At 39.5% G+C, this 26,928-nt stretch overlaps 2 protein-coding genes across 4 annotated transcripts in view; both read left to right on the plus strand.

Moving 5' to 3' along the window:
- Positions 1–26,928, plus strand: part of SLC25A17 (solute carrier family 25 member 17) — a 78,790-nt gene that overhangs the window by 33,375 nt on the left and 18,487 nt on the right. Inside the window, exons 5-9 of one of the 3 annotated variants that reach the window (XM_057741768.1) lie at positions 4,212–4,328; positions 5,274–5,419; positions 5,509–5,604; positions 7,114–7,196; positions 15,686–16,505. In XM_057741768.1, coding sequence (XP_057597751.1) covers positions 4,212–4,328; positions 5,274–5,419; positions 5,509–5,604; positions 7,114–7,196; positions 15,686–15,833 — 590 coding nt within the window. In that variant the 3' untranslated portion in view covers positions 15,834–16,505. Of the gene's footprint in view, positions 1–4,211; positions 4,329–5,273; positions 5,420–5,508; positions 5,605–7,113; positions 7,197–11,173; positions 11,326–15,685; positions 16,506–26,928 lie in introns of those variants that run through there. The other 2 variants (XM_057741769.1, XM_057741770.1) reach the window with 2 other exon arrangements.
- LOC130856845 (peptidyl-prolyl cis-trans isomerase A-like) lies at positions 13,575–14,475 on the plus strand. Its single transcript, XM_057741771.1, has one exon. It carries the CDS (start codon positions 13,575–13,577, stop codon positions 14,064–14,066), a length of 492 nt encoding a protein of 163 aa, XP_057597754.1. The 3' UTR covers positions 14,067–14,475.

The raw sequence follows: 26,928 nt of genomic DNA on the forward strand, positions 1-26,928 counted from the left end.
CCCTCACCTCCTTTAAAGTCTTTCCCTAAATGGCCACACTGTCAGAAATGGTGCCCCTTTCTACCCCCCAAGACGCTATCCCCCTTCTCTGCTTAAATTTTCTTCTTAACCTTATCCTCTTAACATACTATTGGTTTGGCCAAAAAGTTTGTTCGGACTTTTCTGTACCACCGTGTGGAAAATCCCTCATTTTTCCTGTGTGACACCATTAGAACATAAGCTTCAAAAGGACAGGGATTTTCATTTTTTATTTACTGCTGTATCATCAGCACCTACTTAACACATACTAGGAACACAATACATATTTGATGAACAGACCATGGGTGAGTGACTTGCAGGTCGTAAACATTTATTTGTCCTAAAATACACATAAAAGTTATTTAAGAATTGCTAATCCATACCTCAGGTAAAAAACATCTATTAGCTAGTTTTATATGTTTCCAGTTGCTTTGAGAAGGTAGATTTAATATCAATAAAAATAAAATTTCTAACAGCTCTTGAAAAAAATAGGCTATGGGGTAGGAATGAATTCCTATCTTTTGAGGTTTTCAGGAATAAAGTGAATAATCACTTGGTGATTGTCTTAGATCTGTGGGTCCACAAGAAACACATGACCGTGTCTGGAGACATTTTTGATTGTCACAACTGGAGGGTGCTACTGGCGTCTAGTGGGCCAGGGATACTGCTAAACATCCTACACAATTACACCCCTGCCCCGCCCCAAACAAATAATTATCTAGCCCCAAATGTCAGTAGGTCATAGTTGAGAGACCCTTGATCAAATGAATTTTATAGTCCTTTATAATTCTGTGATTTGCCGATTACACATCCTCTCTTTTTCTGAAGGTAGGGAATTCCTTGGAAGTTACTTTTGTGAGTTTTAAACTTCTCCTTATAATATGTTTTTATATCTTAATACCTACGTGTTTTTACAGTAATTAGAACAGCTTTTTCTCTTCCTGCTGTGAACCCTGTCATTGTGTTACAGTCACTGTAGGAATGAGTTTCATTATTGCCAGGGACAACTAGGAGCAGTGTTACTGTTATTTTAATTCTGCTAGAAACTTAGAGGGTTATTATTATTTATTTTATTTTCACAGAAAAAAGCCCATATAGCTTAGTACCCTGGGGAAGAATTTGAGAGCAGAATCTTATAGATAACGTAAATGAAGATGATACTTGCCGTTTTTATGAAATTGGAATTTTTATCTATAACTCTTTGAATACCAATGGCATTATCATTGTTGTGACAATTGAAATTAGTGTGCTGCCCTGAGGCCTTAAGTCTGGTAAGGCACGTTTGTTCCTGCAGGGTATCAGGTTGCATTCCTTTGTCAGGAGCCCAACACTTAGGTTTGTGACTCCGATCTGCCATTTTCTTGTCTCAGTGGTCGTTGCACGTGTTCCCCAGAAGTGTCCCCAATTAGCAGTCTCCATTTTTGTTTTCTGTCCTTAACTTAGGAGACTCATTACTAATAAATCTTTGTTTTCAAGATTTTAGAAGTAAATAACTGTATTCCAATTATTCCTTGTCAGTGAGTGGTTTTAGTGAGTCTGTTCGGTTACCATTCTTCATCTCTTAATTTTGGTTCTGTTTTCTTGTAAATGATTTTTTATGAAAAAAGAAAGAAAATAGAATCATTGAAATTGGAAAGAAAACAATCTCCTCTTCTTAAGTAGGTAAAAAATTAGGATTCCCATCTTAGAGCTGAAGTAACGGCCATGGCTTGGAACTGGCAGAACGATTTTCTACACGTAAATAAGCAGACAGCTTTCTTTGTCCTACAGCCATGTCCAGAGAGTTGGAATCGCTCATCATGTTCACTTGCAGCTTGTTTTTCCTCCGTGGAATGTTGTCCTTTGCTTGATTATATAGGTTGCAAGTTTTTAGTAAAGTTTGGACCCTCAAGTATTTTCCCAGAACTCATAAAATGATAGTGGTTAAAAAATACCTCTCCATCTATTTTGGTTTAGAGGATGAACAAAGAAGTTCTCAGATAAAAAGCTTTGAAATACAAAATGTTCTTACAGGGACTTTATATTCTCTTCTTTAAATGATGTGATGCATTTTTGTACTTGACATTGTCCTCAGAACCCTCTCAGTATTTCAGCTTGTGTTAATGGTGGGGATATGTAAGCAGAATTTTAAATAATGGCTAAATCTTAATGTTGGCTGCATTGCCTCTGAAGCGTTTTGTGTGTGCCTACTTCTTGAGTAGAACTTGAAGGCAATTTTGATTTCCAAAGAATTTATTTAATGGGCAACCTGTTTCATTTGTTTAGAAAGGTATGTACACTGTGTGTGTCTACAGTATCCACAGAAGTTTTTAATCTCTGGTTCTGAGCTCTCTTGTCTTCGTCTAAAAAAAAAAAGTAGACTGCTCGGTAGCACTTTCTAGTGTGATTTTTCTGGCTGTTGATTTTCTGTTGTTGTTAAGTGATATGTGCACTATATTGAATAGGAATCTATTATAAAGTCTGGGCAATTGCGTGTGTATTGATATTCTCCTATCTTGGCCTCTTGGGCACTGGTGCTTTTTTATTTTATTTATTTATTTTAAAACATTACATTTCTTCCTTCCTTCCTTCCTTTCTCTCTCTCTTTCTTATTTATTTATTTATTTATTTGTCTGTGTCCGGTCTTAGTTGCAGCATGCGGGATCTTTGTTGAAGTGTGAGGGCTTCTCTCTAGCTGTGGCACAGGGGCTCAGTAGTTGCAGCGTGTGGGCTTAGTTGCCCCGTGGCATGTGGGATTTTAGTTCCCCTACCAGGGATCGAACCTGCATCCCCTGCATTTGAAGGCAGATTCTTAACCACTGGACCACCAAGGAAGTCCCACTGGTGCTGTTTTAAAATGAGACTAGCAAAAATCTCTAGTTAAAACTTTTTCAGATTGTGATCAATGCCTCAGGTGACAATATGTAAGTATTGAGTCATAACTAAAGATGACTCCTTGGTGTTATATAAAAAAATATAACAAATACAACTCATAAAATTATTTGATAATACCTTTTATTTTGAGAAACATGTTCTCATAATGTTTCTAAGAGAGAAGTGCCAAAATATTTTACTTTTGCAACTGCATTCCGCTAATGAAAATTTAGAATTTGAATTTCCTGGCATTTTCACCAAGCTTATTTAGCCTTGGTGTTTTCTATATATAGTATGTTTTTGAGATTCCTTAAATCACAACATTCTTAATCCTATTGTATTTAAATGGCTTTTAGTAAAAGAAGATTTCTCTTCCTTATAATCGTGCCTCTTGATTCTTCAGAGCATGGCTAGAGCCAGATAGCTTGATGTATGGTTGTTTGCTGAGTTTGTCCATTGGTTTACTAGTTACGTATTTAACAAACATTTATAAAGTATATTGTGTGTCACGCACTTTGTTACAAGTCTGTCTGGTATTTTTCTCTAATCGTTTCAGGACTGGTGAGGAATATTTTAATATCTCAAGATGGTGTTAAATTGGGATCATGTGTTTTCAAAAGAGAAGCACCTGGCTCATTGTATTGTTCAACTGTGAGGCCACCTTGGGCGGCCAAGATCCCCATCCTTAAGCTTGTAAGGATTATGATGCTCGTGAAGCTGTCTCAGGTGTTTTTGCGATGGTTCATAACTACTGCTTGCTGCCTGCCTATCCTAATTCCCCAGGTGATGAGGAACTCTTCTGTGAGCCTCTAGTCCCTGGTGAAGCACTTTCAAATGTCACACTTTCTCCCACCTGTCATTTATTGTGCTAGATCCATACTCACTTAAAACCATGTGAGCTACTTACATGAGAGTTATAAATTGTGTGTTTCATGTAATATTGTCGTGGACTTATTTAGCATGTGATCAAGTCACTTCCCCTGTCTTAAAGCTGTTTTTAAAAACTGTATTTAAAGCTGTATCAAAATTGCTACTTTGGATGCTATATAAATTGACAGAACAGATTGCCTCCTGTTATGCAAATGAGGAAACTTGATACTCTCTTCATGTGGAGAGGTACTGCTGCCAAGCCATTCTGCTATCAGCAAGGCTTCCAGACTGCTTCTAACAGTGGTGGCTTGTGTTGTACCCTGGCACAAAGGGACACCTTACCTAGGTCTCCTGGAAGGTCAGTGGCAGAAGTGTAACTGGAACGTTGGTGTGTAGCTTTAACATAAGACAGCAAAGCTTAAAAGGTTACATTTTGCTTTCCCTTTGTCTCTCCCCCTTTCTTCTTAAAGGAGTGGTAAACGTGCTGCTAACAACTCCACTCTGGGTGGTAAACACCAGACTGAAGCTGCAGGGGGCAAAATTTAGGAATGAAGACATTGTACCAACCAACTACAGTGGTATTATTGGTGAGTGTCTCTTGGGTGAGTTCCTTCTTAAAAGCTTTTTTTTTTATTTTGTATCTGGAATTTATCACCATGGTAATGCTACATAACAGACAACCTCAAATCCTAGTGTCCAGCAGTCAGCGTTTGTTCAGCTCATGTGTCTGTGGATTGACAGGGATTTGACTCATCTAGGCTGACTCCAGCCTAGGAGTCTCTGCTCCATGTGTCTGTCTTCCTTTTCCTGGGACCAGCCTGAGCATGTTCTTCTCTTGGTGGTGGTAAAAGCACAAGAGGACACGCCCAGTCATACAAGCCTATTTCAAGCCCCTGTTTGCATCATGTCTGCTAACATCCTCTTGGCCAAAGCACAACCAATGGCCAAGGCCCCAGACAAGTGGTAGAGAAATATACCCATGGAGTATATCCCATGGAGCATGGGTCGGAAGGGATGAATATTTCTAAAGAATAATCTGCTACTTTATTTTTCCTAGTGTTGTCTTCGAATAAAGATACCAGGTTAGTGTCTGGTATCTTTGAGCTTCCGCTTTTTAATAGTATCACATTACCAGGTTCTCCTTTCCCGTGTTTCCATCTTTGTAATGAGAACAGTGGTTTTCTGAGAACTATCTTATCTTTTAATGTACTTGCCTTTGTTGTGAAACACATGGGCTATCCATTCACAATTCTGTGTAATACAGAGTTTGCAGTGGTGGTGGTGATTAGTACTTAGGAAAACTTGATCTGCTGAGCCCAGATTTGTCAGGAAGGGTTGCCTGTGATTGAAGCTGGTCTCTCAGTAACTTGGTGACTGTCAGTTCCTGATGATTATCCAAAAGCAGTTAACTGATTAACTTGTCATTGCAAGAAGGAAATCTTGATAGAATCACTATGGTTTCTGTTCTGGGTGGGTACATCGTCCTCTCTAGTTAGGAGATTGTCATCAGAGGTCCTTGATTTCTTGCTTAGATGCTTTTCACCAGATCTTTCGTGACGAAGGAATCCTGGCTTTATGGAATGGCACGTTTCCCTCCTTATTGTTGGTCTTCAATCCCGCCATCCAGTTCATGTTCTATGAAGGTTTAAAACGGCAGCTTTTAAAGAAACGGATGAAGGTAAGCCCTGATTTTTGAAAGCAGCAAACAGTCCCTGACACCTTCTTGCTGTTTAGATTAATGCAGTTCGTTCTTCCTTTGCTTTCCAGCTTTCTTCTTTGGATGTGTTCATAATTGGTGCAATAGCCAAAGCAATTGCCACCACAGTCACCTACCCTCTGCAGACAATACAGTCGATCCTGAGGGTGAGTGAGTGCTGGGGTTCTCCCTGCATTTAGTCAAACGACATTCTAAAAATATATGGTTTCTCTGTGTGAAGCAGTGTTAATAAAGCAATAATGTAGTCCAGAGCATTCCTCACCAATTTTTCCATTGTTTGATATTTTGCTAACCAGTCTGGCTGTCAGTTGGTTTCCTATTTGGTTTGGAACGAAGTTTACATTTGCAACTTCTTAGGTAATGCGCTGTCTCAGAAAACCCAAATATGGAGGAAGTTCTTTAAGGACCTCAGGAAAATATGTTTGCTTCCTTCACATTCAAGTTGATTTGCTTGGTGCCCAGGGTGGATTATCCTTTACAAAATCAGAGATTCATTCAGCAAGAATTAATGATTTAGCTTCTCTGAAACACTTCCAAATTTCTGGTTTTTCATTCATTCACTTATTTACTCATTGAAATATTTTTTAAGCACCCACTCTGTGTGAGGAACTGGGTGCACATGGTGAATAGAAGCCATAGTCCCTGCCCTTACTGAGGTAATGGAGGAGAGAATGAATAGGTAAATAAGCAAAATAAATAGGTAATTGCAGATTGAGGAAAGAGCTATAAAGGAAGTGAACAGCATTCTATGATTTAGTGGAGAGTGGCATTGGTGGGGGTCTTCTTAGATGGCATGATTAGGGGTGGGCTCCTCTGAGGAGCCGTATGTAAATCAAGAAAGGGAAGGATCCAGCTGTGCAAAGAGTATTCCAGGTAGAGGCAACAGGATGTACCAAGAGCTTGATGAATCCTAGGAACTGAAAGGAGGCCGCTGTGGCTGGAGGTGACTCAGGAGGAGATGAGAAAAGGAGCCAGGGAGTTTATAGGTGAGGACTAGATTTTCTTCTCACTGCAGTCGGAAGCCTTTGCAGGGCTTTAGACTGGAGAGTGATGTGATCTGATTTATAATTCGAGAAGATTACTGTGACTGTTCAATGGCAAATTAGTCAAAAGGCTAATTAGTCAGAAGGCTAAGAGAAAAAGGGGGGGTGTCAGGTTAGAAGGCTATTTTGGTCATGCAGGTGAGATGTGATGGTGACTTGGACTACGGTGGTAGCAGTGAAGAGGAGGGATTCAAGGTCTGTTTGGGAGAAAAAATTCAAAGGACTTACTGATGGGTAAAATGGAGGCGGAAGTGAAAGTATTTCAGTTCAGAAAGATTATTCCCTTCAGTTAAAAGTATTTTTACTAATGTAGTATTTTTAAATTGGTACTTAATATAAAGGAATTCAATAGCATTCAGATTTTGAGACTTCTGTAATAGAAACATGTAATGTGAAGAGCTTAGACTGCAGAGACTCTGATTGATTAGTGTTTATCATAACTTCATTAAGGACTGGAAGCCATACCATTAATATCTATATCTTCATCGTGGGCATGATTTTTTCTTTTGAGGTAGAATTTTCCCCAGGGTTCTCGGTAAAATGAAAATTCTCATGCTTGCTTCATTGAAAACAGTAAGCAGTAATTATTTATTTATTTTTCTTCTTCCTCAGTTCGGACGTCACAGACTGAACCCAGAAAACAGAACACTAGGGAGTCTTCGGAACGTTCTCTATCTTCTTCACCAACGAGTAAGGTGAGCTTTGTAGATGTTTCACATTCTGTCCTCTCTTTTCACAACCATCTCTGCCAAGAAGCGGTTGGATTTGCTTATCTTGCACTTCTGCCTTGGCAGGGGCAGCCTGGAAACCTCTCCCTTACCTGCTGTGCTCAGACATTTCTCACTTTAGGGGCTTAGTGAGATGTGACAGCATTTTGGGAAATTATGGGAAAGTTCAAGTCCTTGTTCTTTGTTAGTTACAAAGATTCAGTACTCCTTTAGAAACTGAATCTTCCTATGAATTCCTGCCATTTGCAACAACATGTTTGGACCTGGAAGGTATTATGTTACGTGAAATAAGTGAGGCAGAGAAAGACAAGTATCACGTGATTTTACTCATATGAATCTAAAAACAAACTCATTGATACAGAGAAGAGATTAGCAGAGAGGAAGAGGATTCAAGGATGGGCAAAGTGGGTGAAAGGAATCATCTGTACGATAATAGATGGTTACTGGACTTGTGATCACTGTGTAGTGTAGACAGATGTCAAATTATAATGTGGTGCACCTGAAACAATTTAAAAAAGAGAGAGAGCCCTCCTGTAATCTAACATAGAGACCATTGTGCTGAGTCGTGCTCCATCGGTGGCGTATCCTATGCCCCCTCACAGATAGAAATGAGCAGCTGTTAGAGAGCAGCAGTCATAGTGGGAAAGGGAGGAAGAGTAGGAAGAGTTACAACAGTTATCCTCATGGTGATGACAGCAGTGAAGATGGTGATGAGAGTAGCGTACATTTTTGAGTGTTTGCTGTGTGGCAGACACTAAGCCAGATGCTCTGCTTGGGTAATCTCACTTAATCCTAACAACAGAGGCACGTACTAGTGCCATTTCCCCGTTTCATTTAAAGAAACTGACCCCTAGGGCAGTCAAATAGGTCAGCACCTTTGAAGCAAAAGCTGCTGTAACTTTATTTTATATTAAATTGTATATTTTAAATTAAATATATAGGATATAATATAAATATATATGTAAATATATATAAAAATCTTAAAAATTTATAAATTTAAAATTTTTAAATATAAAAATTTAAAATTTAGATCTAAATAAAATATAAATAAAAATTTATATCTAAATATATAATATATATTACAAATATATAAATATATAAATTAAATATATAAGTATATATTTATATATAAATTAAATTATATATTTTAAAATAAATTTATTATAAAGATAAAATATGCTTGGGATAAAAACTAAAATCAAAGATAAAGAATTGGTATAAAATAAAAAATAAATGCTTGGTACAGTAAGTGTTGGTAAGAATGTGAAACAACCAGAACTTTCCTGTGCTGGTGGGAGTTTAGAATGCCACAACCACTTTGGAACTCAGTTTGGCATTTTCTTATAAAGTTAAACATACACCTACCATAGACCCAGCCATTCTCCCCTTCAAGGTATTTACCCAAGATAAATGAAACGGGTCTACACAGACACCTGTGCATAAATGTTAATAATAGCTTTATTTGTAAGAGTCAAAAGCTGGAAACATCCCAAATGTCCATCATCAGATAAGTAGATACAAGTTGTGGTATACCTACACAGTGGAATACTATTCAGAAAGGAAAAAGAAGTAATTATTGATACATGCAAAAAATGTGGATGGATCTCAAAATAATTATGCTGAGTAAAGGAGGTCAGACAAAAAAGAATTATAAAACTTAGAAAATGCAAATAATCTACAGTGACAGAAAACAGATCAGTGGTTGCCTGGGACCAGAGTAGGTGGAGGGAGGGAGCGATTGCAAAGGGATGTGAGGATACTTTTTCAGGTCGTGAATATGTTCACGCCTCGAACGTGGTGATGCTTTCTTGGGTGTACCCATCAGGCAAAACTCATCAAATTGAAGTCATTTAAACTTTGATAAAGCTATAAATATGTGCACGCCTATTCTCTTTTCTCTGTCTCCTATCTCTTTTCTAAGAGTTAGTCGCTGATAAAAAAAAAATGTACATATTTCCAGAATACTGTGTAAAACATATATTTTGGGTATTCATATTTATACACATGGGATCATATGGTAATACTGTTTTGCATCTTGCCTATTTGTAAACAATGTTACAAACAACCCTTCACATCAATATCTGTAGATTTATCTAATTTTTTTGAATGACTGCCTTGTTTTTTTTGGGTTTTTTTTGATGAAGCTCCTAGCATTAAAGGACTTTATTATTTTTTTTAATAAGTTTTATTGAGATACAGTTAACAGACAATAAACAGCATATATTTAGAGTGTACAGTTTGGTATCCCAATCTCCCAATTCATCCCCCCCCCAACCCTTCCCACTTTCCCCACTTGGTGTCCATGTGTTTGTTCTCTACATCTATGTCTGTATTTCTGCCTTGCATTTCCTCTTTCATAGTTGTTAGCATTTGCCTTATGTATTGAGGTGCTCCTATATTGGGTGCATATACATTTATAATTGTTATCTCTTCTTCTTGGATGGATCCCTCGATCTTTATGTAATGTCCTTTCTTGTCTCTTGTAACGTTTTTTATTTTAAAGTCTATTTTATCTGATATGACTATGCTACTCCAGCTTTCTTTTGATTTCCATTTGCATGGAATATCTTTTTCCATCCCCTCACTTTCAGTCTGTATATGTCCCTAGGTCTGAAGTGGGTCTCTTGTAGACAGCATATATATGGGTCTTGTTTTTGTATCCATTCAGCCAGTCTGTGTCTTTTGGTTGGTGCATTTAGTCCATTAACATTCAAGGTAATTATCGATATGTATGTTCCTATTATCATTTTCTTAATTGTTTTGTTTTTGTAGGTCCTTTTCTTCTCTTATGTTTCCCACTTAGAGAAGTTCCTTTAGCATTTGTTGTAGGGCTGGTTTGGTGGTGCTGAATTCTCTTAGCTGTTGCTTGTCTGTAAAGCTTTGGATTTCTCCATCGAATCTGAGTGAGATCCTTGCTGGGTAGAGTATTCTTGGTTGTAGGTTCTTCCCTGTCATCACTTGAAATATATCATGCCACTCCCTTCTGGCTTGCAGGGTTTCTGCTGAGAAATCAGCTGTTACCCTTATGGGAGGTCCCTTGTATGTTGTCGTTTTTCCCTTGTTGCTTTTAATAACTCTTCTCTGTCTTTAATTTTTGTCAGTTTGACTACTATACGTCTTGGTGTGTTTCTCCTTGGGTTTATCCTGTCTGGGACTCTCTGTGCTCCCTGGACTTGGATAGCTCTTTCCTTTCCCATGTTAGGGAAGTTTTCAACTATAATCTCTTCCAGTATTTTCTCTGGTCCTTTCTCTCTCTCTTCTCCTTCTGGGACCCCTATAATGCGAATGTTGGTGCGTTTAACATTGTCCCAGAGGTATCTTAGGCTGTCTTCAGTTCTTCTCATTCTTTTTTCCTTATTCTTTTCCGGTTCAGTGATTCTGTCTTCCAGGTCACTTATTCGCCCTTCTGCCTCAGTTAATCTGCTGTTGGTTCCTTCTAGTGTATTTTTCATTTCAGTTATTGTGTTGCATATCTCTGTTTGTTTGCTCTTTAATTCTTCTAGGTCTTTGGTAAACTTTTCGATCTTTTGCATGCAGTCTTTTTTCAAAGTCCTGGATCATCTTCACCATCATTATTCTGAATTCTTTTTCTGTAAGGGTGCCTATCTCCTCTTCATTTAGTTGTTTTTCTGGGGTTTTATCCTGTCCCTTCATCTGGTACAAAGTCCTCTGCTTTTTCATTTTCTCTATCTTTCTGTGGCTGTGGTTTTCAGTTGCACAAGACAAAATCCTGCTGATACTGCTTGATACTGCTGTCTGCCCTCTTGTGGAGGAAGCTATCTAGGTGCTTCCTGATGGGAGGGACTGATGGTAGGTAGGGCTGGGTGGGCAGAGCTCAGTAAGACTTTAATCCGATTTGGTGGGCAGAGCTCAGTAAAACTTTAATCTGCTTGTCTGCTAATGGGTGGGGCTGTGTTCACACCTTGTTTGTTGTTTGGCCTTAGGCTACTTAGCACTGGACCTTACAGGCTCTTTGGTGGGGCTAATGGTGGACTCTGGGATGGTTCATGCTAATGAGCACTTCCCAGAACCCCTGCTGCCCGTGCCCCTGTCTCCTCGGTGAGCCACAGCTGCCCCCCACCTCTGCAGGCAACCCTCCAACACCAGCAGGTAGGTCTGGTTCAGTCTCCTGTGGGGTCACTGCTCCTTCCCCCTGGGTCCTGGTGAGCACACTTTTTTGTGTGCCATCCAAAAGTGGAGTCTCTGTTTCCCCCAGTCCTGTGGAGGTCCTGCAATCAAATCCTGGTGGCATTCAAAGTCTGATTCTCTGGGGATTCCTCCTCCCGTTGCTGGACTCCCAGGTTGGGAAGGCTGACGTGGGGCTCAGATCCCTCACTTTAGTGGGTGGACTTCTGCAGTATAACTGTTCTCCAGTTTGTTCTCTCACCCACCCAGCATTTATGGGATTTGATTTTAATGCGATTGCGCCCCTCCTACCATCTCATTGCGGCTTCTCCTTTATCTCTGGATGTGGGGTGTCTTTTTTGGTGAGTTCCAGTGTCTTTCTGTGGATGATTGTTCAGCATTTAGTTGTAATTCCGGTGCTCTTGCAAGAGGAAGTGAGCACACATCCTCCTACTCCGTCATCTTAATCCTATCGACTGCCTTGTTTTTGTTACCTAATATGCCATAATTTCTTGACCGATACGCTTACGATGAATATTTAGTTTGTTTCCAGGTTTTTGCCCTTACAAACATTGGCAAATGAGTAGTCCATAAATTTAGCTTTGTATACCCGTGTTATTATAACTGTAGAGAAAATTCCTTGAAGTGGAATTACTTGGTTAAGAAGTTTGAACATACAAAATTTTGATAGGTATTGCCATATTGACTCAAAAGAGTGACATCAACTTCCATTTCTGCCAGCATTGTGAGAGTTAAGAAAGATGTAGTTAAGAAGACAGTGTCGACTGGAAATCTGTAGAGTTATATAGTTTTCAAATTCAGCATATTTTCACATCTTTCATCTTGTTTGGTTCTCACTCAGCCTTGTGAGTGTGGAAGGGTGACTGTATTCCCATTTTTGCAGATCAGGAAACAGGTTTAGAGAAAGAAAGTGACTTGCCCAACACCAGACAGATGGGGGCAGAGCCAGCTGTTCCAGCTCACATGCTCAGTAAGCACTCAGGAACCATTGGGTGAATGTTCGCCCTCTGGAGTGTTCTACAGTGATGGAAATACCTGTTCTGTTCAGTTGGGTCTCCACTAACCACGTGTGGCTGTTAAGCACTTGAAATATGGCCAGTACAACTGATAAAACTGAGTTTTAAATTTTATTTAAATTTAAATTGCCACATGTGGCTAGTGGCTACCATATTGGACCGTGCACTATACTGTGCCAGGCCTCTCCAGACTTTCAGTTGATTAAGAGCACCTGAAGTACTTGTTAAACTACAGACTCATGCCTCCCCTCTGGGGTGGGGCCTGGCAATTTTCATTTCTGAACAGACCCTGGTGATTCTGATGTGAGTGGATGTGAAGAAAATCTACACTACTTTGTATCTTTCCTTAACTACTCACAGAACACTTCACTTCTGGCACTTTTGGTCATCAAATGGGGGGGAGGATTTCCCGCACCATGCAGTGCTGTGTGATACCAGCTGGGTGTCCTACAGTTTAACTCAATTCTGACACTATCTACCTGGAGATAAAATTAAATTCCACAGGTTAAGTAAGGGCTCAGTCCCAGGATACTGACCCCCACTTAAGATGACAGTCACAAGTACTAGTTTCCCAGATTACATAAAACTTCCGTCTGACTTGGCTACAAATCAGAGGTTGCCATGACCTCCTTCCCCTTGGATATGATTATTTGCTAGAGCAGCTCACAGAACTCAGGGAAACACTTACTTATGTTTACCAATTTATTAAAGGATATGGTAAAGGGTTCAGATGAATATCCAGATAACGAGATCTGGGAGGGTCCCAAGCATGGGAGCTTCTGTCCCCGAGGAGCTGGGATGCATCGCCCTCCAGGTACATGGATGTGCTCACCAATCTGGAAGCCCTCTGTACCCCATACTTTTGGGATTTTTCTGGAGGCTTCGTCATGTAGACATGATCCATCATTAACCCCATTTCCAGCCCCTCCCCTCCCTGGAGAATAGTGGGTGGTGCTGAAAATTCCAAGCTTCTGATCATTGCCTAGTTTTTCTGGTGACCAGCCCCATCCAGAGCCCACCAAGAGTCATATCATTAGAACAGAAGGCACTACTATCACCCAGGAAACTGAGGGATTTAGGAACTCTGTGTCAGGAACCAAGACCAAAGACCAAATATTAGAATAAGAAATGCTCCTAGGCCTTGCAGACACCGCCACCCCTGAGCCTCCCGCGCAGCCTAGCCATGGTCAACCCCACCGTGTTCTTCGATATCGCCATCAATGGCGAGCCCTTGGGCTGTGTCTCGTTCGAGCTGTTTGCAGACAAAGTTCCAATGACAGCAGAAAACTTTCATGCTCTGAGCACCGGGGAGAAAGGCTTTGGTTATAAAGGTTCCTGCTTTCACAGAATAATTCTGGGATTTATGTGCCAGGGTGGTGACTTCACACGCCATAATGGCACTGGTGGCAAGTCCATCTGTGGGGAGAAATTTTGTGAGAATTTCCTCCTGAAGCATACGGGTCCTAGCATCTTGTCCATGGCAAATGCTGGCCCCAATACAAATGGTTCCCAGTTTTTCATCCACGCTACTAAGACTGAGTGGTTGGATGGCAAGCATGTGGTCTCTGGCAAGGTGAAAGAGGGCATGAATACTGTGAAAGCCATGGAGCGCTTTGGGTCCAGGAACAGCAAGACCAGCAAGAAGATCACCATTGCTGACTGTGGACAAATCTAAACAATTTGACCTGTGTTTTATATTAACCACCAGACCATTCCTTCTGTAGCTCAGGAGAGGACCCCATCACCCCCATCTGCTCGAAATATCCTATCATCTTTGTGCTCTCACCCAGTTCTTTGGGTTCCATATTTTTCTTACTCCCCTCCAAGTTTAGCTGAATTGAAAAGTTGTTTATGATTATGAAATAAAAGCTAAACAATAACAAAAAAAAAAGAAGAAATGCTCCTAGTGCTCTTATTACTTAGGAAATTACAAGGGCTTTCGGAGCTCTGTGCAGGGAACTGAGGGCACAGACCAATATATATTTTTTCTGTTATCTTCCAGCAGACCTCACCTGGAGAAACACAGATGTGGACTTTCTTGGGTTTTGGTGGGGAACGTAGTTCAAGTTGGTCAATGAACTAAAAGCTCACGGGCCAAGGTTTTTCATTCCTATTTGTCACACGATTTGCTCCAAATAATAGGTTTTCACACATAGTAAATGTATAAAATGTAGAAAAGCCTTTGAATGGAGCTCTTGATTAGCTTCAGTAGCTCAGTCTGCGTGCTGTATATAGCCCTGGAATTGCTGATGAACTGGCATATGAGATTAATTCACTCTTGATAAATAGCTTTGGAGACATCATTTACTCTGAACTCCTGTTTCTAGCTGAAGCATTCATCTCTGTGGTTAGAGCAGTGGTTCTAAAGGGTCAGCGTCCAGGCTGGCATCATCCTCATCACCTGGGAGCTTGTTAGAAACGCGCTTTCTTGAGTCCCATCCCAGACTTAATGCATAGGAGACTCTGTGGAGGGGACCCAGCAATCTGTGGTTCACTAAGCCTTTCCAGTGATTTTGATGTACACTGACGTTGAGAACCACTCGGCCAGAAGATCAAATGTATGAGAGGACTCAGAATTGGAGAGCTTTTCATTTCTGTCACTTTCTCTAGTTTTGTTGAGGCTACAATGCTCTAAACCAGTTGGCAGCTTTCCTGCTGTTTAGGGACCGTTAGGTTGAAATAACTGAGTTGGGAGAGCATTAAAGTCAAGCTCTAAAAGTTCTTTGTTGGATCCCAGATTTTGGCATTAAAATCGTTTTAGGATTTTAGGATCTGTACCCTATCTGTGGGATATAGTCAGCATTCCACTAATTAATGGTGGCTGTGAAGAAATACTAAACTTTTATCAATCCCCAAATACGTTTAAAGATGAGAAGTACTTAGGGACTTCCCTGGTGGTGCAGTGGTTAAGAATCCGCCTGCCACTGCAGGGGACACAGATTCGATCCCTGGGCCGGGAAGATCCCACATGCCGTGGAGCAGCTGAGCCCATGCACCACAACTACTGAAGCCCGAGCGCCTAGGGCCTGTACTGTGCAACAAGAGAAGCCACCACAGTAGAAGACGGCTTACCGCAACGTAGTGCAACTAGAGAAAGCCCATGCACAGCAATAAAGACCCAACGCAGCCAAAAATAAAGTAATAAAATAAATATTTTTAAAAAAGTACTTAAACAACAAAGTCCATTAACATCTAAAATGTCCATTGCTTCTTTTGATCCTAAGAATAAACCTTTGCAAAATAGTATGTATCTTTGAAAACCTTTTGTTTTTTTTCTCACCTCTTTCGTTTTAGGCGTTTTGGAATAATGGGACTCTACAAAGGCCTTGAAGCCAAACTGCTGCAGACAGTCCTCACTGCTGCTCTCATGTTCCTCGTTTATGAGAAACTGACAGCTGCTACCTTCACAGTCATGGGGCTGAAGAGCGTACGCAAGCATTGAGGCACCTTCCACCACCAGGCACTCAGAGATGCTCAAGACAGGGGCTTCCTTCTCTGTGAAGAAAAGTGATTCTCCTTTTACTCGCTCCTTCCACTGAGAATTTTACCCTCATTGGCTTGAAAGGCATCTAAGGTTACACATGGTGTATAGCCAGCTTGACCTATTACCAACTTAATTTTTATGATGTTGGTTGAATTTTGTGGGGGAGGTTGGACCAACGGCCATATGAAAAGAAAACATTATTGAAAACCTAAAAATGAAAGTTGATGGGGGGTTATTGGTTTTCTTGAGGGGGATGGACTGTTGCTCTCATGTATAATCTTTTCCAGTTTAAGTCTTTTTTAGATTTACCAGGTGATCTCTTTCCCTGAATCTTCGCCAAGGTCCTAGGACAAATTTGCTACCATGTAATTCTCCTGGTATACTTTTGTATGTCTTCGTTGTGGTATTTTCCTCACTAAAAATGTTATGACTATGCCATAAACGTGACTTTATTTTTCTTGGGCTTTTTTTTCTCCTGTTTAAGGAACGGTATCTTCTTTAGTATGTGAGCTATTTATTTTGTGGAGGAAATGAAAATGATTAATTCCAAATGATTCTCTTATAAACTGTTTGTAAACATCACTTATTCTTTAGTATGTGACATAATTAAAAATATTTATTTTGAATCAACCTTTTCATTACAAAACTTGGTTTTATGTTCATCCATACAGGCCCTAATAAATTTTCAGAACAAAAGACATTCTTAAAAGTTGTCCTTTAGAGTCTTACATTGGGTTTACAATCAGCTGGTAAAATCACAGAAAAGGGAAAGGGAGCAGATACCTTGCTGAGGCTCTGGAATATTATCTTCTTTTACAAACTTTTGGCAGAGGCTGTATATTTTGAGAATAAACTTCTGATTGAGATTATTTCTGTTTGGAAACATTCCTTAGGGTCCTGCTGCTCAAAGTGTGGTGCCTCAGGCAGTAGCATCAGTATCACCTGGGAGCTTTTTGGACATGCAGTCCCTAGACCTTCTGAATCATATTCTGCATTTTAACAAGATACCCAGGTGGTTTGTACTCACATCAAGGTTGAAGAGACCTCAGAGGTCCTGACCCCACAGAAGATACAGTTGGTTTCAATTATGGAAACCAAGACAAAGATTGTTCTCAAAGGAAAGATAGTCTAATGTATTAGAGCAACCTCTGGAAAGACTGGAAGTCCTATGTCATCATTTACTTTCACCTCATAGCATATGTTCAGGTAGGTAGGACTTTTATTATGCAGCCAGCAATGAATTTAGACATCTCAAGGCACTCAAGAAGCAAACTGTTTTGACATTAGTAGAAAAACAGCTTTTTGGGTTCTTATGACTTAGTTTTTGTACCTACAACAAATTGACAGGTTTTTTATTTATAAGTCTAATTCAGTCAGAGTCAGAGAGAGTAATAATGAAGTGTCTATGGACTCCAGTATATAAGTTCAGTTTCTAGAGGGAAATTTCTTTCTCTTATTTCCCCTCTGGTCCCTGTGGTAATTTCAAAATACATGATTATTAAACTAGTAATAATTGAAAGATCATTGTGTTGTTCTAGAAAACAAGAACTAAGAGGAACTGATAATCTGGGAACTAGACTGGACTAGACTTCCCTATTTAAGCTAGAGAACTGAAGACAGAGAATTGGCCCCATTACTACTTTTTATTGTATATTAAGGTGTGTGTACATCTATGGCGAGGCTTGGGTGGGGAGCACGGGAAAAGAATGATCATAAAGGTGCTATGTGTTCTTTTGTTACTATTTTAATTTTGATGTTCACTTTGGAACTTGAATTTTGAATTCAGGGTATTGTGAGCTGTTGGTATGTTAAAATAATTTCCAAGTCAGATTATATGTTATATTAGATGTTTATGATGTGAGACTATTCTTGATGCTTCTTTTTTTCTGATTTTATGAGGGAACAATTTCGTATTGAGGTTTATGTTTCCTCTGGAAGCTTACAGACTCACTACATAGTCGAAACTAGGTAATGACTCACCGGGTTTTGTAACCTTTGATTATTAATGTTACTTGAGAAAACTAAAGAGCTGAAGTCTGTACTAGGGGAATGGCACGTTTTTTCTTTTTGATTCTTTATGCAGTTTCTTAGAACATGAGGATTAAGAGCCTTAGAGATTATGTTAGTGTCACCTCGGTAGAAAATGTAATCTGTATTTTTAAGTGGACACTAATATTTCCACCCTTGTCTGTTTTACAGTTAAATTTGAGACACAGAAATAGGATTTACCATGAGAACATAAGCAGTGGGAGTTAGAATCTTGGGTTTTTTTCCCAGCTCTGCCACTGACTAGCAAATTACATCATCTTGTGCTTCAGCTTTTTGATAAGTGAAGATAATAATACTACCCACTTCAGAGGATGTTTGAGAGCTAATGAGGTCAGCTAAATCCCTTTATGATCATGGGAGAGAGAAGCTCTGAGTGAAACTGGTGACAAGCCTAGATTTACGTAGCAATTTCCCTGCTTAAAGCTCGTATGTTTTCTCATTTTATAATCCCAATATCTCTCTGAAATAAGTAGAGACAGGTAACAATATCTCCATTTAATTAACAAAGAAATTGAGACAGAACTATCAAACGACTTGTCTGGTTGGAGCCAGAGTTGAGTTTCCTGTAGTCTAGTGTAATGATTACGAGAATGGGTTCTGGAATTAGACCTAGGTTGAGCTCTGGTCCAGCTCTTTCCCAGCTGTGGGAACAAGGAAATTGCTGAACTGGTATTTAACTCGGTTTTCTCAGCTGTGACGTGAAGATCTTGATAAACCTACCTCCTAGGGTGATTGTGAGGATTAAATGAGATCATATGCCTAAATTTCTTAGCACAAGGTTTGCCACATGAGGAAAGCTAGATGAATGTCAGTGATGGCTATTATAATATTATTATTGATAAGGAATATAACTGTTTGAATAGATGAACTGTAGTTCAGTGGAAAGCACTCTGGATTTTGAGCCAGATCTGGATTCAGATTTTCATTCTATCATTTAAAAGTATTGTGGCCACAGACAAGTTATTTCCTCATCTTTTTTTTTTTAAGCTCTTTATTGGAATATAATTGCTTTACGCTGTTGTGCCAGTTTTTGGTTTTTGCTGTACAACAAAGTGAATCAGCTCTATTTATACACATATCCTCATATCCCCTCCCTCCCACCCTCCCTATCCCGGCCCTCTAAGTCGTCACCAATCATCGAGTTGATCTCCCTGTGTTATGCAGCAGCGTCCCACTAGCTATCTATTTTACTTTTGGTAGTGTATATATGTCAATGCTACTCTCTCACGGCGTCCCAGCTTCCCCTTCGCCCCCCACCCCGTGTCCTCAAGTCCATTCTCTACATCTGCATCTTTATTCTTGCCCTGTCACTGGGTTCATCAGTACCATTTTTTTAGATTCCATATATATGAGTTAGCATATGGTATTTGTTTTTCTCTTTCTGGCTTACTTCACCCTGTATGACAGACTCTAGGTCCATCCACCTCACTACAAATAACTCACTATCGTTCCTTTTTATGGCTAACATTCCATTGTATATATATGCCACATCTTCTTTATCCATTCATCTGTTGATGGACCTTAAGGTTGCTTCCGTGTCCTGGCCATTGTAAATAGAGCTGCAATGAACATTGTCCTCACCTTTCTTAGTCTTTATGTGTTTATTTGTCCAATAGAAATGATTACTGCTCAGGGTTGTTTTATATATATATTTATTTTATTTTTCTTTAATCCTCTTTTAATCTTTAGAATAGCCTTGTGAAGTAATCATTTCTGTTGGACAGGTAAGGATGTAGATATGTGTGTGTGTGTGTGTATACACACATGATGTATAAATGTGCTTAATAAACTCCAGGGTTTTGTATTCAGATGTAACGAACATATAACGTTTTATTAGTTTCAGATGTGATTTGATATACATATATGTATTACAAAATGATCACCACACTATGTCTAGTAAACATCTATCACCAAAACATCCGTCAGATAAATGCTATTTGAACCAAGAAAACCATCGAGGTTTTATTTTGGGGCAGTGTTTCCTCTTTCCATTTGTCTCAATTGTGAACATTTCTTCTCTGGGAGGCTTTTGTGTACCTCCTCAAAAGTGAAGCCAAATCCAGGAAGTTGGTGTTTTATCCAGCGTTCAGATTAAGGCCCCCAAACATTTATCAGTTAATCAGTAAAATACAAACTCGTTCAGTAGCGGAAAGTCACTGGCTGAGCCAGCGTCTCATCTTGGCTCTGGAAAAGCTAAGGAATTGTGACCTCATGGCACCAAATGCCACACATCCCTGGAGACCCCTCCTTCTGGGCAGGTGAATTACTTACCTGGCAGTGTTGCCTGTCACCAGAATACCAAATATATATGAAGGCTCACTTGTAGGATATGTATATATGCAGTAAATGTAATTGATGTGACCCCCACAGAGTTTTGAACCACTATAGACATGAAAGGGGCTTAGGTTAGTGCTGGTGTTTATGGGGCATACTGGTAGCCCCTGAAAACTATGTTCATTGGGACATAGGAGACAAGAAAATAACTTATCCATGGGCTGGGTGAGAGAAGAAAAGAAAGAAAATTACTGTGTCGTGAAGAGGAAATTAGGAGATGGATGTAAGATTCAGGGGGAGGGAGGGACAAGACACCAGGGCCTAGCACAACACTCAAGGAGACACGCTCAAAAAATGTTCATAGACTGGGCCGTGAACTGTGGAACTCAGCAAGTGAGGTCCAGTCTGGGGAAAGGGAAGGAAAACTCGGTATGGAATTAACCATGAGAATGGGTAATGGGCCTTCCGTGCATTAGTGCCCAGTAAATGCCAGGCACGATTAACATATACATCTTGATATCTTTGTAATAACTTTAAATATGAGGTTCATTCCCATTAACAGATTAATTAGTTAAGGCTTCGAGAGTAACTTATCTATGGTCACTCAGTGGTTGAGGGTCAAGATTTAAAATTTAGGCTGACTCCAGAACTTTCTACATTGCCACACTACACTCCTCAGATATCCTTGGAAGTAAGCCATCTAAGCCAGTGCGTGGTTCCCTTTTACAACCTAGAGGGGCAAGTGATTGAAGATATGTAATTCTTTCTGTAATGGACTATCTGAACCCTAGTATGATGCTACAAGGCTCAAGGCTCTGTATCCAAGGGTAGCTCCATAAGTCCATGCTGTTTCTTGCCTGCCTCAGTGCCTGTGTTTATACTTTCAGGAATCTCTTCCTACTATTTTTTCCCCCTATTTATTTATTTGTTTGTTTGTTTGTTTTTATTTAGTGACTGCGTTGGATCTTTGTTGCTGCACGCAGGCTGTCTGTAGTTACAGAGAGCCAGGGCTACTCTTCGTTGCAGTGCGCAGGCTTCTCATTGTGGTGGCTTCTCTTGTTGCAGAGCACAGGCTCTAGGCACGCGGGCTTCAGTAATTGCGGAGTGTGGGCTCATTAGTTGTGGCTCTAGAGAACAAGCTCAGTAGTTGTGGAGCACACGCTTAGTTGCTCTGCAGCATGTGGGATCTTCCCGGACCAGGGCTCGAACCCCTGTCCCCTGCATTGGCAGGCAGATTCTTAACTGCTGTGCTACCAGAGCAGCCCTCTTCCTACTATTCTTGGTGAAGATCAGCTCTTCCTAGAAGCCTTTCTGGAACTTTGCTTCCTCCTTCCCACCCACCTCCAAATCCTTTTGTACTCCTTTACTATTTTGTACATAGGTTTATTATTGTACCTATTCCACTGAGTTTTGAACTGCAGTATCTCTGTCTTCCACTAGATACTGAGTTATATCAGGGCAGGAAACGAGACTTTCAGGTAGCAGAGTGTCTCGCTCACAGTACGCACTCAGTTGCATGAGTGTTTTTGGCTAAAGATAGTGCTGACCTTTCTCCAATTGAATGTGTGTATTAATTATGAGTTTACATGTTTTTAGAATTCTTGTACTCAGGCATTTTCTTGGTTGTTGATGATCAGTTTTTCATATTTCTTTTCCTTAGATTAATTAGTTCACACTTTTTGGACATATACTTTGTTTTGCTAGTCAGTTGGCTTTTTTAACATTTAAAGATTCATTATTTCTATGCTTTAATTGTAGTCACCAAAATTATCTACTGTCATGGTATCGCTTATCTGATTCTTTCTTGTGTACATCATGCTTGTTTTGCTTTAGTGTCTGTAGAACCTATTGACAGAGTAGATGGCCAGCCAAGTAGGCGATTGCCCTATGTGAGTGTGATCTGTAGGACCTTGTTAAGTTGCAACTTCCTATTCTAGGAATAACATTCTATTCATTTATTCAAGAAATCGTTTTTGATTACCTCCCATATCCGAGCATTATGCCAGTTGCTGGGATTACCCAGATAAATAATACTTTGTCTCTGCCCTTATGTAGCTCATTGTTCTGCATGGGAGTCAAACAAAAAACAACTTTGAATTCTACTGCTGATGAGTTCTGAAAAGAAATGTAATGTAGGGAACTCCCTGGCAGTCCAGTGGTTAGGAGTGCATGCTTTCGCTGCGAGTTCAATCCCTGGTTGGGGAACTAAGATCCCGCAAGCCATGCGGCGTGACCAAAAAAAAAAAAAGTTACTGTAAATGTTCAGGAGTTGCTTTGGGAGCATGGAGAGGCTAGGCCCACTTCTGTCTTGGTCTGTGTAATCAGAAGGCAACCTTTGAATTAGGAACACAGCAAGTAGTGGGTAGAGGGCCTTCTTGACAGAGGAAATAAGTACCATTTGCAAAGTAGAATGAGGATGGTGCTTTGTTATTTGTACATTGGTTTGAATTAGATCCAGAAGCTTCCCAACCTAGATCTCTGAGTTGAACACATGTTGGAGCGGCGGTCGCCACTGATAATCTGTAACAAGGAAGAAGAGGCGATCAGGACCCTCATCCTACTTGAGAGTTTTGTCTACAGTTAGATTTGGGTCTAAACAAAGAAGATACATTCCCTGCACTCTCTGAATTCAAAATCTCATTTTAAGCATACTTTGAAAATTAGACATAACATGAATCATTTAGTTCTACGTCTATGAAGAAGGGTCAGCAAGAGTAGTTTAGGCTACCATGAGTTGCTGTGACTGTCAGGGTCTGGAGTTGTACTTTATCCTGATCAGTATGGACATGTTTATTTAGAAAATAGTTCAGGGCCTAGTTGAGGCTAAAACCCTAAGTACTTTATTGTACATTTGTTCGTGTATTAAAAATTATAAAAGCAGTGGAGACTTAAGGGAAGGGGAATTTAAAAATTGAGAAAGTCCTCTCTATTTCTCTTTTAATTTCAGCTAGTTTATAGATATGACATTTACAGATTTTTTTTCTAACGCATTCATTCTCACTTTATTCTCTCTATTGTAAGAATTACTTTACTTTTATACTGTATAGATGGGGAAACTGAGACACAGATCTGGCTCAGGTCACAGAGCAAAGGATTGGGAGTCAAAAACAGGAATTCAGACCTCCTGATATTTCATCCAATAATCTTTCACTGGCTTGTCCTGCTTGGAGGTATCTGTATTTTCTATTTAGGCTTAAAGATTTTTTTCTTAGTTTTTTGGGTTTTTTTTTTTTAATTTAACAAAAATAATGCACAGTCATTAAAAATGTTTCAGAAAAGAAGAATGAAGAGATTAAAGGTATATTCCCATATACATATGTTTTATATATCTTACTGTATTCTTACTGCCTAATATTTTAGTATATCTATTTTCAGTCTTGTTTAAATATATGCATTCACAGATATATTTATAGATAGGGTTTTTTAAATAAGATCAGACTATGCCTAATTTTGTAACTTTTTCATCTCAAACATAATTTGCTGTCAGTAAATATCTATGTCATAATTTGTTACATAGAGTTGCATTGTATGAACGTATCATTATTTTGTTAGACTCCTATTATTGGACTTCTAGGTTGTTTCCAGTTTTTTGCTATTATAAATAATGTGATAAAATCCCTACTATATGATTCCTTTTATATTTTCTGGTTAATTCTTCAAGAAAAATTTCCAGAAATCCAGTTACTGGGTCAAAAAGTATGCCTACTGTGAGTGATGTTATTAAATTAAAACTTCATCCTATCTATTCCTTTATGTTCCTTGTGACTTTGGAAACACTTTCTTTCTCTCCTCACCTCTACTTTGGCAAGCTGCAGGAAAAATTCCATTCTGAGTGTGGAAGGGAAGAAGACTTGTTGTATGCCAGGGGCTGAGCTTTACATGCTTTTTCATTTAATTCTCATAACAGTCCTGTGAAATTCAGAGTTAAAAGAGGTATATCAAAAGTAATTGTTATTGGAGTTTAGATTTGCTGAAAATTAGATTTCTTCTAGCAGATGGCTGGGATCATTGACTATCATGTGCTAAAGCATAATAATTTATTGAGCACCTACCATGCGCCAGTCTCCATACTAGACACTTTACGTAAATTATCTTATTTAATGCTCTTACGAAGGTTCCAAAGCCTGTGTGCTTTCCACAGTTCTCCCCTTCGAGCTTTGGTTCCAAGTCTGCATCCTAGCTCCTGTGCCTTTGTGAGATGGCAAATTCTAGAGGGCAGGGAGTTGCTATCGATCATTTTCTGAATCACCAAGAACACGGGGTCACATCGGACAAGTGCCTCTGTAGAAATGCTCTATGATTATGATCATTATGAAAGTCAGAGAAGACTTTTACAACTTATCTTTGTTGACTTTTTAGTTTATAAGTGAGCTATTTGATAGAAAATGGCTGTTTTTTGGTTTTGTTTTATGCAATTGCAGATATGTAGAAACCTTTAGGCCACCAGAGGGCACTGCAGTCAGCCTCCTTTATCATCGTTATAAATCACTGCTGTCAGAGATGCCTCCTGAAATTTGTTCCTAATTAAACCAAAAAAAGAAGCATTCATAGACTCGACGAGCAATCTGCATAGGACCTGTGGCTTGAACTTGGCACTACCTCGAAGCACCCTTTCTATCTATAAAAGCGAAGAATGGAGTAGGTAGTATTTTGCTGAAATTATATTCTCCTGCTTTTTCCTTTCCCCAGGCATATGTCTAAACTTTGAATGTGTCATTTATAGTTTATAATCTTCTCTTGGCCAGATATTAAAGCCAGCAGCTCTCAACCTCAATGGAAATTGAAGGCAGAGAAACAGTGGACACAGTTTTCGTCCAGTAGCATCCACCTCTTTACCGGTCTTTGTTGACAGTAGTAATAACTTGCAAAATTGACCAGTCCGCGTTTGAGTAACTCCCTCGTTTCTGTTCACCATCTGATAGAAGTGCCAACAGGCAGGAAAATGATTAAAAGGCAGAGCAGGAAGGAAAAGAGATCAAAGGCATTTTGATAACCCATGAATTTCAAAGCAATTTAAATCTTTACTAAAGTTTTTCTTTTTTTTAATGTAAGCAGGTAAATCTTACCACATAATTTGAAGTAAGTTTTCTAACTATTGAAGCTTCTAAGTTGTAGTCAACTAGAGCTCTCATTGATCTGTGCCCCAGGAGCTTTTGAGATACTAATTTCTTTTTTAAATTTATCTATCTATTTATTTATTTATTTTTAGCTGCATTGGGTCTTCACTGCTGCGCACAGGCTTTCTCTAGTTGTGGTGAGTGGGGGCTACTCTTTGTTGGGGTGCGTGGGCTTCTCTTGTTGCAGAGCATGGGCTCTAGTTGTGCGGGTTTCAGTAGTTGTGGCACATGGGCTCACTAGTTGTGGCTTGCAGGCTCTAGAGCACAGGCTCAGTAGTTGTGGCACATGGGCTTAGTTGCTCTGCAGCACGTGGGTTCTTCCCGGACCAGGGTTCAAGCCCGTGTCCCCTGCTTTGGCAGGTGGATTCTTAACCTCTGCACCACCAAGGAAGCCCCAAGACACTAATTTTTTTCACAAATATTTTTGAGTACATTCACACTGAGCACTTGATAAGCACTGGCATACAGGTATGAATAATAATTAGTCTTTATATATCGCTTTGTAGTTTATAAAACAATCTGGCATCTACTGTCTTGGTACTCACCTCATACCTCTGAGATGAATTGGGCAGATGATATCTCTCCATTTTACAGGTGCGAAGATGGGTTCAAATGGTGAAATGACTTGTTCACAGCTACACGAAGAGTGACAGAGTAGGACTCAAACACAGGTCTTCTGACTCCAAATCCCATCCTTTCCCACAACACTGTGCTGTCTTCCTAGAAGAAGTGAGCCTATTACTCTCAAGGGAGGACTTGAGGGACATAACATGCCAAAGGACCCAGCATTAGAAGTAGATACATTATAGCCACTTGGTGGTTTTGATTGCTTAGTTTGGTAAGCAACTTAACAAGTAAGTTCAAAAGCTTACTGGTACTGTTTCTCTTTTTTCCAAAATGGAAGATAGATTCAGTATGCAGGCAATGAAAAAGAAAAAAAAAAAAACTAGAATATTTTTTCCTACTTGTTGACATATTTACTAAGAATTTAACTCTTTCAAGTCTGTGAGTCCCTGTGTCTTTCCCAATGGTATGATTTATGCAGTAGTGCCCATGTTAAAAAGAACAGGCCCATCATTTGAGTGTCAAGCTTGGGTACGAATGTATCTAACGCAAAGGTCTCTGTTGCTTTTTATTTCTTTGGTAGTTTTTGGAACATAATACCCTGGCTAGAGCTCTATCAAGTAACTTTGGCATTAAGTTACATTTCTCTATTTACTTACCTACCTCCCTGGGTAAATTAAAAGCTTGGAATCCTCATCACCATTACTGTGTCTCAGGCATTATTATGAGTACTCTATAAATATTTGTCCAATGAGTATATATATATTGAGGGAGGTGGTTGAATTTAGGTTTGTCTAAGCCATATTATCCAATCTCTGAGATAATATGTATGTTGACAAAAAGGTAAGACGTGGCTTCCCTAAGATTTAGCATCCTAGTAATTTCCCCACATTAAATACAACATGGTACATGTACACCTTAGTCAGAACTGAATAAAGTGTGAGATGTTTCCAAGCAGAAGGGAGCTGAGAAGCAAATGCACAAGTTTAGGACTATGTAAGCAGGAAGAATACTATGTAATTAAAATGAGATTACTGGCTTCATCTTTC

Source organism: Hippopotamus amphibius, chromosome 7 (genome assembly GCF_030028045.1).
Source record: "Hippopotamus amphibius kiboko isolate mHipAmp2 chromosome 7, mHipAmp2.hap2, whole genome shotgun sequence".
NCBI lineage: Eukaryota > Metazoa > Chordata > Mammalia > Artiodactyla > Hippopotamidae > Hippopotamus > Hippopotamus amphibius.

What these genes read in the sequence shown, in the direction of transcription:
- LOC130856845 (XM_057741771.1), top strand. Translation starts at nt 13,575, where the DNA reads ATGGTCAACCCCACCGTGTTCTTCGATATCGCCATCAATGGCGAGCCC.